This window comes from Vipera ursinii, assembly GCF_947247035.1.
Source record: "Vipera ursinii genome assembly, chromosome: Z".
NCBI classification, from domain to species: domain Eukaryota; kingdom Metazoa; phylum Chordata; class Lepidosauria; order Squamata; family Viperidae; genus Vipera; species Vipera ursinii.
The window spans coordinates 25,827,214-25,839,417 of record NC_139517.1 but is presented as its reverse complement, the minus strand read 5'-3'; the positions used below and the strand labels follow the sequence as shown (position 1 = coordinate 25,839,417).

At 37.7% G+C, this 12,204-nt stretch overlaps 1 protein-coding gene across 1 annotated transcript; it reads left to right on the top strand.

Moving 5' to 3' along the window:
- Window positions 1-10,322: 10,322 nt before the first annotated feature.
- LOC310649251 (olfactory receptor 2AP1-like) lies at window positions 10,323-11,294 on the top strand (the record flags this gene model as incomplete). The annotated part of the gene is made up of 1 exon (XM_083377555.1): window positions 10,323-11,294. One exon carries the CDS (start codon window positions 10,323-10,325, stop codon window positions 11,292-11,294), a length of 972 nt encoding a protein of 323 aa, XP_083233681.1.
- Between the last annotated feature and the right edge of the window lie 910 nt (window positions 11,295-12,204).

Below are 12,204 nucleotides of genomic sequence, written 5' to 3'. Positions count from 1 at the left end.
TTTTATTTCGTTTTATGGGAAGAAGAATGGCCATTTTATGGTGGTTTTATACTTTTTTATTGCAACCCATTACTGTACTCTGATTTTTAATCTCTATGCATATTTTATTATTTAGATGTGTAATTTATAGCACAATTTTCTGGAATACTTACATGGCACCAAAATCATTACTCGATATTTGAGAGGCAATATTGATGGTCCAGGGATGGTCTTCTATAAAGAGGGTAGTGAACAAATTTTACTCACTTGTAAAAAAAAATCACTATTATTAAATTATTGCAAATATTGCAAAGATTGAGGAGACCCTATCATCATCAGAATGTACTCTAATAATTTTGCAAATCTGACCAATAAAATAAATAAAATAATTACAAAATAACTGTGTTTTAAATTTTCATTTATCTTGTAATGAAACAAAAGAGAATAGCACATGTAATGCAATTCCCAGGAGCAATCTGAAGACATCTTAAGGGGTCTTCTTGGCAATAAAACAAATTAGTTTTACCATTTCTTGTCACAAGTTGTTTAGATGCCTTCTGTCTGATATTTCCACTACTAACTTGATATGAGCCTGCTTAGCATTTTGAAATCCGCTGAGGTCAACAAGATTCTACTTAGTAATCTTAGTAATATCAGTAAATATTTACAGTATTATACTCCATTGGAAGAGATTTCAGGAATAGAGAATGCTATTATTTGGGACATGCAAAATATTTAATCATGGAAAATCAGTAGGCACATAAATACCATTTTGGTATTATTGTGGGTAATTTCTTGCCCTCTAAATATTGCTAACCATAACCACCAAACATTATCAATATTTTTACAGACAATAATAATAGAATAAACATAATTCACTGGGAAATTCTTGGATAAAAATCCAATTGAAAATATAAAAGGTTTATACAGTTTGAAGAGAAACTAGGAGATACTCTGAAAAATTCTATTGAAGGATCATATAATTCCCTGCGGACTAAGCCTTGCCTTTGTGTTTCTAAAATAGCAGTATGAACTCAATATCTGAGCAATCAAATGAAGACATAAAACTGAATTTTTAAAAGAGAGAAAAAAAACATCATACCAGCATGCCGATATCTTCTAGGTAAGTTTTTCAATTCAGCAAAGCTTACCAAGCATACCAAAGAAACGAATATTACCCACTTCATGTTTCCAAATTGTTTTTGGGCTAGAGTGGACAAGGTAGGAAGAACACATGGACAGGTGGAACTTTTATAGTATATCAGCCTGGATCTCAGGGTAATCAACACCCACTTTATCCTGTACCCATGGAAAGGTCAAAAGAAAAACACTTGTTAATAATTATAGTAATAAAATATTTGCTCATTTTGTTTGTTAAAGACAAGTATTGCCTCAAGAAATGTCTGCATTTTTTTTTTCAGAACATGGATAAACAGTCTTTTGGCTTATCATACTACAAAAAAGTAAAGTAAACTATTTTCTCTCTTGCCCTATAACCTTAGACCTTTGGAAATTTTGTCCAAAGGTGAATCAAATTGATGAGGATGGAGTAGCAGTTTTTCGTCAGGATCAGAGCAAAGATCCATGATGTTAATTTTTAAGACTACATGTTTGAGCAAATATTTGACCTTTGCAACTGAGTCTGAAAATCTGGGCTAGAATCTAATAACTAGTAGAATAGCAATCACTATGTCCATGCACATTATCACATGAAGTATGTCTATGTATGTGTGGTTTTTCATTAAAGTTTAATGACCATTAACTATCATTCAGTACTGGGTAACAGAAAAATTTTAATGACTTTCTTCAGTTTAGGGTTGAGAGAGAGTGAGAGATCCAGAGTAATCCATCTGGCTTTTCTGCATAAAAGAGGAATAGAACTTTGCATCTCTCTGATCCTAGTCCAAAACTCTTTTCTATGTATGTATAAATTATTGTTATCATCATCATCATCATCATCCCCAACAATTCTTTAAAGTTAATAGATAAATGATTTTCAATTTATCTATTTATGATTTTATTAATTTGTAAAGAAAAGAATAATATATGTAATTAAATAGGAAAAATCCCTTGGGCTGAAAAAGAATGACTGGCTGAAAGTCACCCAGCTGGTTTCCATTTGCCTGATGAAAGACTATATATTGCATTCCCCCAAAATACAATATACTGACTGCCATTGATATCTCTATGTCTATCTCTGTCTCTGTCTATCTGTCTCTATCTTTACCATCCATCACATTGTTCTATATCTATATCTAATCATTTATTATTATTACTTCTGCTGACTCCTGGATGCCAGCAGTTTAGCAGTTTGAGTCTCACTGGCTCAAGGTTGACTCAGCCTTCCATCCTTCTGAGGTTGGTAAAATGAGGACCCAGATTGTTGGGGAAAATATGTTGACTATGTAAATTGCTTAGAAAGGGCTGTAAAGCACTGTGAAGTGGTATATAAGTCTATTGCTATTGCTATTATATCATTTATATATCATCTCATCTATCTATCTATCTATCTATCTATCTATCATCTATCTATCTATCTATCTATCTATCTATCTATCTATCTATCTATCTATCTATCTATCTATCTATCTATCTATCTATCCATCTAGCTATCTAGCTATCTATTTCTTACTGGTAATGCTTGTTCTTACTTACTTCAAGATGGAACTTTTAGTTTTGGCTCCATTACTGAAATTGCTATTGCTTTATGGATGTTTTCCTGGACATGTCTTTTGAGCTTCATTTTAAATTAAATGAATGCTCACATAAAATAGCAGAGGATTTTGCTTGAGTGAGAATGGGGTGATTGTCCTGTAGAAAAGAAGTACATGTTTCTGAAAATATTATGGCAAACAGAATAGGTGTAGCTATATTGGCTTTCAGTTTCTTTCCCAGGTGTATTGTTGGTGCTGCTCATCATCTTCAAAGTCTTATAAGGCATTGAGCAAGGCTATCTCCTTGTCAAATATAGTGGTTATGCTCCTAGTCCTTTCCCCAAAATATTGTCAGTTGGTGGGAACTAGGAAATCTACTTAAAGAGAAATCCCTGCTTTTTGCCTCTTAGAATCCTAAAATAGGGGAAATTGCCCCAAATGTTTTGGCTTTGTTTGTTTGTTTGTTTTCCAAAAGAAGCCTTAAGCCTAGAGATAATTCATTTGAACTTCAAAAATCTGAATGACAGCAAATAGCTGTCTAATGGCATCTTGTTTTTACAGTCTGCATCTAGTCTCTGTATTTAAAGATTTCTAACTATTAGGATTTATTTATGTATGTATTTATTTATTTAATTTGCAGGCCATCTCACTGTGGGTTACTCTGGGCAGCTTACAACAATAAAATGGGGAAAAATGATAACAATACTAAAGGAATGAAAAAAATAAATAGTGGAAGTACAGCAATAGTCAAGTATGGGAAAATCAGAAAGTCCAGACAGTTTAAATGAATATAATGGTTTATTGCAAGTTTATGTTCTCTACAAGAATCTGAACTATAATGATCAAAGCAAACAGGCAGTAGATAAGAGTCTGTGGAATTCAAGGTGGGGTGGACTTAGATCTCTTGTAGTTTAAGGAGTTTCGAGACTGATGACATGTTTAACCCCTCCCTCAGGCTCAACCTGGTCATTTCCTACTGTAATACCAAATTAAAAGATAAGTGGAGGGGGAGCAGGATGTTCAGAGGACCAATGGGGCCAGCAAGTTAGCCTAGCAAGTACTTCCAGTGATGTAGTTTGCTATTGGGTTCCCAGGCCAACAAGCAGACCCAGGTCTTCATACCCTTGCAAAAGGATAGGAAGGTGGGGGCAAACCTCCCCTCCCAGGTGGTCAGGATGTTCCAGAAGGCTAGCACTACAACACATAAGACTCTTCTCCTAGATCCCATCAGTCAGAGTTCCTTGATTGATGGGATCCTCTGCAGGCCTCCTCTACCAGCATAAGGACCTAGTGAGATGGGATGGTTCATCAAGTAGTCTACCCCTTAATCTCCCAAAATGCAAACAACAGACTTGAAGATTTTGCCCATCTCATTCTAGGATCTCCAGGACTGGCAAGGGGTTTTTCACAGACCAACACTACAGGTTGCACTTTTTGAAGCATTGTCTAGAGTAGAATTGATAAATTATGACAGTATTCAAGGATCAAGTGTTTACAATTTCAACTGAGAAAAATAACTATTTTTCATTAAAATTCATTAAAATTTCTACACCCTATGAATCTTTGTTTGAAATTCAAATACTCAGTTCCAAAAAGAAAACTTTCTAAAATAAAGAAGAAAGTGTTAAATTCCTCTCCTTCCCTTTCATCAAACATACAAAGATGCCTTCACAAATATGATGTTTAGTGGAAGTCATCTATCTTTCAGCTTTGTCAAACCTAACCCATTAAAAACAGGATATATTCTTGATGATCTATTCCACTATGGATTAAAACATTGGGTAGATTTCACATTAAACTATGTGCAGGACCATTAAATAGAACCTGCTTGGTATACTGGTTAAAGAATTAGGCTAAAAACTAGGAGTCTGTGAATTCTTAGTCACCTTAGGCACAAAACCAGCTGATAATTTTTGGCTAGTCACTTTCTAGGAAAGAGGCAAAGGGAAACCACTTCCAAAAAAAACCACTTGCCAAGAAAATGAGAGGGACTTTTCCAGGCAATTTCCAGTAGTAAAAAAATGACTTGAAAGCAGAGTGACACACACACACAAAAACACATGCAGGATGATCAAAACTAAATGGATTTAAGCTTATCATGATTAAGTTTTTCTAAATAGTGTTGCCAGTTTAATAACCCCCACCTAATTGCAAAGGCCTCCTTCTCCCAGACTGTCCATCTCCTCTCGCCTTCAGTGAATTTCTTAGGCACAAGGTTGCAGGACCCCACTTTTATTCTTTTGCAGTAACACAGCTCCTACTGCCACGTCGCTGGCGGCTGCTTGAGTTATGAAGGGCTCCCCTGGGCAGAGATGCTTTAGAACCGGTTCAGCCACAAATAGTCTTTTTAAATTCTCAAAAGCTTTCTGACAACTCATAGTCCATGTTAGTGGTTGTCCATGTTGTGGTTTTCCCCCTCCCTTGCCCATTTTGAGTAGTTCTGTAAGGGGTAGAGCAATCTCAGCAAAAGAGGGAGTGAATTGACAGTAGAAGTTGGCAAACCCTAGGAAGCTCTGGAGCTGTTTGTGAGTCTTTGGGGGCTGCCATTCAATTATAGCTGTTAAGGAATTTGTTGTGCAGAGGTCTCCTTGTGCTACCAAAGAGTTGCACAGACAAGGAAGGGTACTGAGAGCAGTAAGAGTCACACAAGAGTACACTGAGTTGTAAAAGCAAAAAGTATTTTACTTTGAGGTGGTGTAAAAACAAAAATGCACAGTCAAAAATAAACAGTCCAGGTCATACACAATAGCAACAGTCCAAGGAGTAATCCAAACTACAAAGTCTTCTTACCGGTCCAGAGGTCAATACACAGTTCAGGTTTACAACAGTAGTAAACCAACAGCAGAGCAAAAACAGTAATAATAGAGATCAGTGAATTCAGAGAGAGAGAGAAGCTACGTTCCTAGCTTCCTCTTATGGCCATGAGAACACTTACACACCCATTGGCCAATTAACATCTTAAAGACATAGCATTATGGTTAATATATTTTCAACCCAACATTGTAGGCTAACACCATATGCCTAACAATAGCTTTCACTTTGGCTGGGTCCATTTCAATGCCCACACTGGAAATTCTATAGCCAAGATAATCTAATCAGGTTTGGTGAAATTCACATTTCGACAATTTGACATAAATTTTGACATTCAATAGTTTCTTTAACACTTCTTTGACCAGTCTTATGTGGTCAGTCATATTTGTACTTTATATCAGAATGTCACAAGATACACCCGTACCCCTTTATATAAATGATCATGTAGGACCTCATTAAGCAACTACATACATACTGCTGGGGCCCCCTGCAGTCCAAATGGCATGACTTTGAATTGGTAGCTTCCCAAGGGGCAGTTGAAGGCCATTCTTCACTCATCCCCCTCCTTTATTTTCACCTGATAATATGGTTATCTCAGGTCTAACTTAGTGAAGACACTCCCCTTCACCAGGTGGGTTAGTAAGTCTTTCAGGAGGGGGAGAGGGTATTTATTTTCCACACTCACAGCATTAAGGCCCTTATAGTCTATGCAGAGACAAAGAGACCCATCTTTTTTTTTCTTTGAACAACACAGGAGCTCCCACAGTGGATTTGGCCCATTCAATGAATCCCCTTGCTAGGTTTGTATCCACATATTGCTGCATCTCCTCCATTTCAAGGGGGGACATAGTGTACATTCTTGGTTGGGGAAGTTTGGTCTCCAGTAACAGTTCAATGGAACAATCATTGGGCCAGTGAGGAGGCAAGGTATCACATTCTTTCTCACTAAATGCCTCCGCTAGTTCCTGATACTCACTGGGGATGAGCAGTTCACCTAGTGGCCATGAGGTAGCCATGTACACTCACTCATTGGGTGGGCTAAAATTCCCTATAACATCTGTTGAATCAATGGGGGGATCAGGCCCTATAGGTAGTCTCACAGTTCTCATTCCTTTCTCCCACCAGATAAATGGCTGCTATTTGTCCAACCAGGATAATCCTAAGATCACAGTCCCAGTCATTTTTGAGGCCACCAGGAAGTGAATAAATTCCCAGTGCTCACCTATTTCTAAGTGTAGGGGCTCCGTTAATTGCGTGACTAAAGTCCCTCCCATCAAGGAGCCATCAGCTTGCTCGAACCTCACAGGTTTGGAGAGCAGTTTTGCTCATATGCCCAGTTTCATGGCAAATGGCAAGCTAATGATGCATTGGGAGCATTCAGAATCAACTGGCACCTTTAAATCTACCTGCATACCCAACTTAGGGATTATGAGCTTGGCAGGTAGTAAAAAAGGTGGGACAATGAGGACACACCCTTGGGTCATTCTCTCCTTCGTCATCACTGTTGAAAGAGGGTAGAATGGGGGTGGATCCAGCCTGAGTTCTGGCATCCTCTTGTATGGGGGATGTGACCTGGGCAACAGGTTCCTGCATCATCCGATTGGATTTCTCTCCCTTTAGCTGCTTTGCAGGTCTCTTTCTCACTGCTGGTCCCGGTGTGTTCTGCTGTTGGGGGAAGAAGACTGGGCATTTCGCTGCTTGATGTCCCTGCTGTCTGCACCATAAATACTTAATTGCTGGGCCTACAGGTGGCCTGGGTCATTCAGACATCACAGTAGCTGGAGATTTTTGTGGGGGTGATTGCAATTCAGGTTGTTCTGACCTCAGCTCGGCTTCAGGTAGGAGAGGCTTCTTATAGCGGGTGAGCTGAACATCTAATTTCACTGCTGCCTGGTACTATTCATGCAGCTGGTCAGGCACAGCTCAATAGATACATGCCTGAGAAAGGTGGTTGTCTAACCCTTTCTAAAAAGATGAATTATGGATTGCTCAGGCCATCTCTCTATCCGACCAGCCATCTTTCGAAACTCCTGCACATACTCCAGGGCAGGCCGGCCAGCTTGTTTTATCTTGTGGATTTGTTCTTCTGCTTTGAGGGCAATGGATGGGTCCTCAAATCTTTCCCTCAGCCCTAGGAGGAAAAGGTGGGGGTCCTCCAAGTCAGGGGCTTGCTCGTTATATAAATTGTTCAACTATTCGGATACTTCTCCCTCTAGTCTGGACGCAATCACATCGACCATAGCACCTGGGGCTGGGTAGAGATGGGCCCAGCGATTCAAGTGACAGCGTACTTGGTTGAGGAAGAAAAACATTTCTCTGGGTCCCCATTGAAGGTTGCTCTGAAGGGTGGGCTCATCATTGATTGCTGGGACCCCCATTGCTGTTGTTGTGTCTCCAGTTGCTGCTGGCCCCATCCTGGTTGTTGATTCAATGGCTGCCAGGGCCCCTACTGGTGCTGGCCCCACTGGTCCTGCTGTATGTTCAGGGGTTGCACATTTGGGCCCTGCTGTTGCCACCCTTCCTGTTGTTGTCCTCCCACCAGCTCCTGATCTCCAGGCTTCTGCATCACCCCCAGCTGTTGCAAGGCCTCTATTAGCTGTGGCAAGTTCAGAGTTTGTTGTTCTTTCACTTGTATGGGTTCCCCAACCTCCCATTGCTGCAGAGGCCCGAGGCTGGGGTCCTCTGTCTCTGTGGGTCTGGGGGGCCTGGCAGGGTACTCCTGGGGCTGGCAGGCTGTCTGGACTGCAGAGAGGATTTTCCACTCACCAAAATTCTCAGTGGCAGATGGTCTGGTAGCTCTCCACCATTCTGCTCTGGTAGTGCAGTCTCAAGACATCTTTAGTCTCCGCTGGAGTGGTTCCAACCTGACAACCAGATAGGCTCACTTAGCTGCTGAGGGTTGGAGATCCACCCAAACTCATCTTCCCACAGCAAGCCATCCATTAGTCCCTCCTCTGAGGTTTCGTCAGCTGTCAGGCTTCCTCTTCCCATGGTTGAAGATTCTTCCCTGAATCTTTGCCAGCTTCTGTCCCTTGCTAGAGACAGTGGCAGGGGCTCAGGACTCCCCAGCATGCTTGAAAGAAAGTATATTCTGGCATAATGTCATGGTTCCAATTAAAAGACATGATTATGATTATTTATTCTAAAAAAGTCTATAAAGAGCAGAACAGAGCATCGGCACTCATGGATGGATGCCAGAATCTGAATTCTCCTCCCCTTGACACACCACATAATACATAATTTCCCTCCCTTATTTATATGTTATGAATCACATTTACCAATTAATTTAACACACAAAGTTTCACTTCCCTTCTGAAGCGGCTATCCCTTATCTTGTCAAAACATCCGGGTTGCATTCCTCCCATGCTTTAGTGATTCAAAACCAAACAGTTAAAGCAAAAGACTGCCTCTTATATTGTCAGTGCAAAAACATGTCAATGTTTGCAGCATTGAAATCCAAATTGTTGGGGGCAATATGTTGACTATGTAAACCAGTTAGAGAGAGTTGTAAAACAGTGTGAAGTGGTATATAAGTCTTAGTGCTTTGCTATTATGTGAATATACTATTACATTTAAAATCCATTGTAACAATCTCTTTCACTCTTTCTGACTTCTTTCCCCAACACTTGTATTTTTTTAGGGATAATTTCATGATTACTTTAAGAAGAAAGTATTCATTTCATATTTTTATGTATTCTCTGTTGAAAAAAATGTACTCTGAACACTTAACATAATTCCCTATGGCAGATGTGCCCACAGAGATTAGATCTTCGGAGAAGAAAAGTAAATAAGCAACAGGTACTGTATAAGCTTGAACATTACTAATTTCATAAATGCCTGGAACATACTGCATTATATTTATTTGAGGGTCATGTATATTGCAGAGGAAATTGAAATGAATAACAATACATCCAGTGATCCTGATAAGTTGAGACATGAAGTCAAAGCATCAATGGATGACACCAGTTTGAAAATACAAAGGTCTGTTTCTGTCTCTATGTCTTTTGTCTCTCTCTCTCTCTCTCTCTCTGCTTTCTGAATAATAGCTCCCAAAGAAATAGATTCTTCCTCATTTTAACATTACCTATGCATCCTTACACATTTTCCACAAATTTGGGTAGTGCACTTAATGATAATAAACCCTAGTATGCAAAAAAAGAATTGTGTTAATGGCATTTAAGACTATCCCCTCTCGATTCTATTAGCAAGTTTATTGATAAGGAAGAATTTATTGAAGTTTTTTTAATTAGGAGAAAGATTGCATTAAACTAGTATTAGACACAGAAATTGGAAATATGTGGACCCAGAGAATAGACTCATTTTTTTAAAAAATGCACTAAAGCTTTTTAAATTTGTATGCATAATTGTATATTAAGAAAAACAATACATACATATATACATATATATACACAATAAACAGATATTATATACAGTATATACATACATATATACACTAAATACTCATAAATATAAAAAACCCATGTATTAAAAATTGGACAATAGCAAATGTGGATGCAAGAACATGTATTGTGAAATAGGCACATGTTCAGACAATTTTTTTTAAAAAAACTGAATTTTAAAATAATGTAAGATAAAATTAAGCTACACAGGACAGTCCTAATGAAAACCAAAACAAAAGTATTCATAAATAAATTCATGTTATTAAATTATATGCTTCAGCAAGTGTTAATTATTTTAGTATAAAATGTCTAAGATTGTCCATAAACGTGGTGATCAACTTTCATCAGTATATGAGGGGGAGAAACCCCACTACAAAGCAAGACACCTGATCATTGTAGTCAAGACTTTAAATAAGAACTTTTATTGAACACTGCAATATTGTTTTACAGAGTATACGACCATTTGATGAAACACTCCATGGCTAAAGATGAGAAAGATAATCAAACAATGGTTGCAGAATTTATCCTCCTAGGATTCAGAACTCTTCCTCAGTTGCAGACCATTTTTTTTGTTATGTTTTTAATAATATACATGGTGACAATGACTGGAAACATTCTTATAGTTGTAGTAATAATAGTTAATTGTAGTCTTCACAAACCCATGTATTTCTTTCTGGGAAACTTGTCTGTTTTGGAAACCTGCTATACTTCAACAATCCTCCCTAGGATTTTGACCAGTTTTGTAACTGACAATCATAGAATTTCTTTTAGTGGGTGTTTCCTGCAATTTTATTTCTTTGCTTTTCTAGCAGGAGCTGAAAGTTACCTCTTATCTGTAATGTCTTGTGATAGGTACATAGCTATATGTAAACCACTGCATTATATAACTATAATGAAAAACAGGTCTTGTATTCAATTATGCCTGGTCTCTTGGATGGCTGGCCTTGTGGCTGCTGCACTCACCACCTTCTTCATTTCTCAATTAACTTTCTGTGGCACCAACAAAATTGATCATTTCTTTTGTGATTATGCACCACTGTTAATGCTTTCATGTAGTCCCACTGAGCAGACTGAAATGGCAATGTTAGTCTTGGGTTCTGTATGCACACTACCACCTTTGTTTCTGACTATAACCTCCTATATCTTCATTATCAGAACCATTTTAGGAATATCTTCAACCTCTGGAAGAAAAAAAGCATTTTCCACTTGTTCCTCTCATCTTATTGTTGTAACAATTTTCTATGGGACCCTCATAATTGTGTACTTATTACCAAAGGACAGCAAACTCAGGAATCTGAACAAAGAATTCTCAGTTTTCTACACAATCCTGACTCCCATGATCAATCCCTTTCTTTATACTCTGAGGAATGGAGAATTTAAAAAGGCTCTTGGGAAAGCTATTGGCAAACTTGCACTATTGAGAATATCATTGGGTATACAACCCAGATAAAATATCCAGAGATAATAGCAGGGATTGTGATATTTGAAATGTAAACAGAAATATCATTTTTCTGATATAATGATGATGATGATGTTGATGATAACAACAACTGCCTATCCAGGATCTTGTAAATAGGTGGACAAAAATGCCAATTCCTGTCTAAATATCTGGCTGATTGTGCAATAAGATATAACAACATTAATTTATCTTTCAGTTTACAATGCATAAATAAAAATCCATTATAATAAGTATAGAAAGTGTGAGAATGTGTATTGAGATTTTTTTCTAGGAACAAAAAAAAAGCAGGCATATTTTTATCTGTTTGTTCTTTCACAGATAAACTTTCATTAATACCAAACTCATTGCCATCCTATCTGCAGTCTGAACTAGTAAACTGCTAACTGAGCAGTGATCTGTCACACAGGGTTCCCTTCCTTTTCTGTCCAAAAGGCAATTAAAGCCACCATGACCTTTTCTTGGCATTTTCTATGTGGTTCTAGAAAATACTTTATCTCTCAATTGCATTGCATGTTCAGGTCAGTCCTTGTTTAAATGGAAATGAAAGCTACAAAGAATTTGATCTAGAGAAGATAAATGGGACTCCCTTAAAAGAAAAAATACTGCACTGTAAAATTTATAGGAATTTTATTATTTTCTAACCTGAATCAATTTTAGAGCAAAAAAAAATGGATTGAATGAGAGAAATGTTTTTGAAAGAAAAAAAAGATAGCAAGATGAATTTAGATCAAACAAATTATATTGTGTAAAAATGTATAAATTTTATTAAAATGTCCATTTACTGTATGTGAGGGAATAGAAAATACTGTTTATTATCCCATGGGTCTTATTCTGTTCAAATATGAATTCTTCTTTCTATCTGTAGTAAAAGATGAATGTGCAATAATAGGATATATAAAAT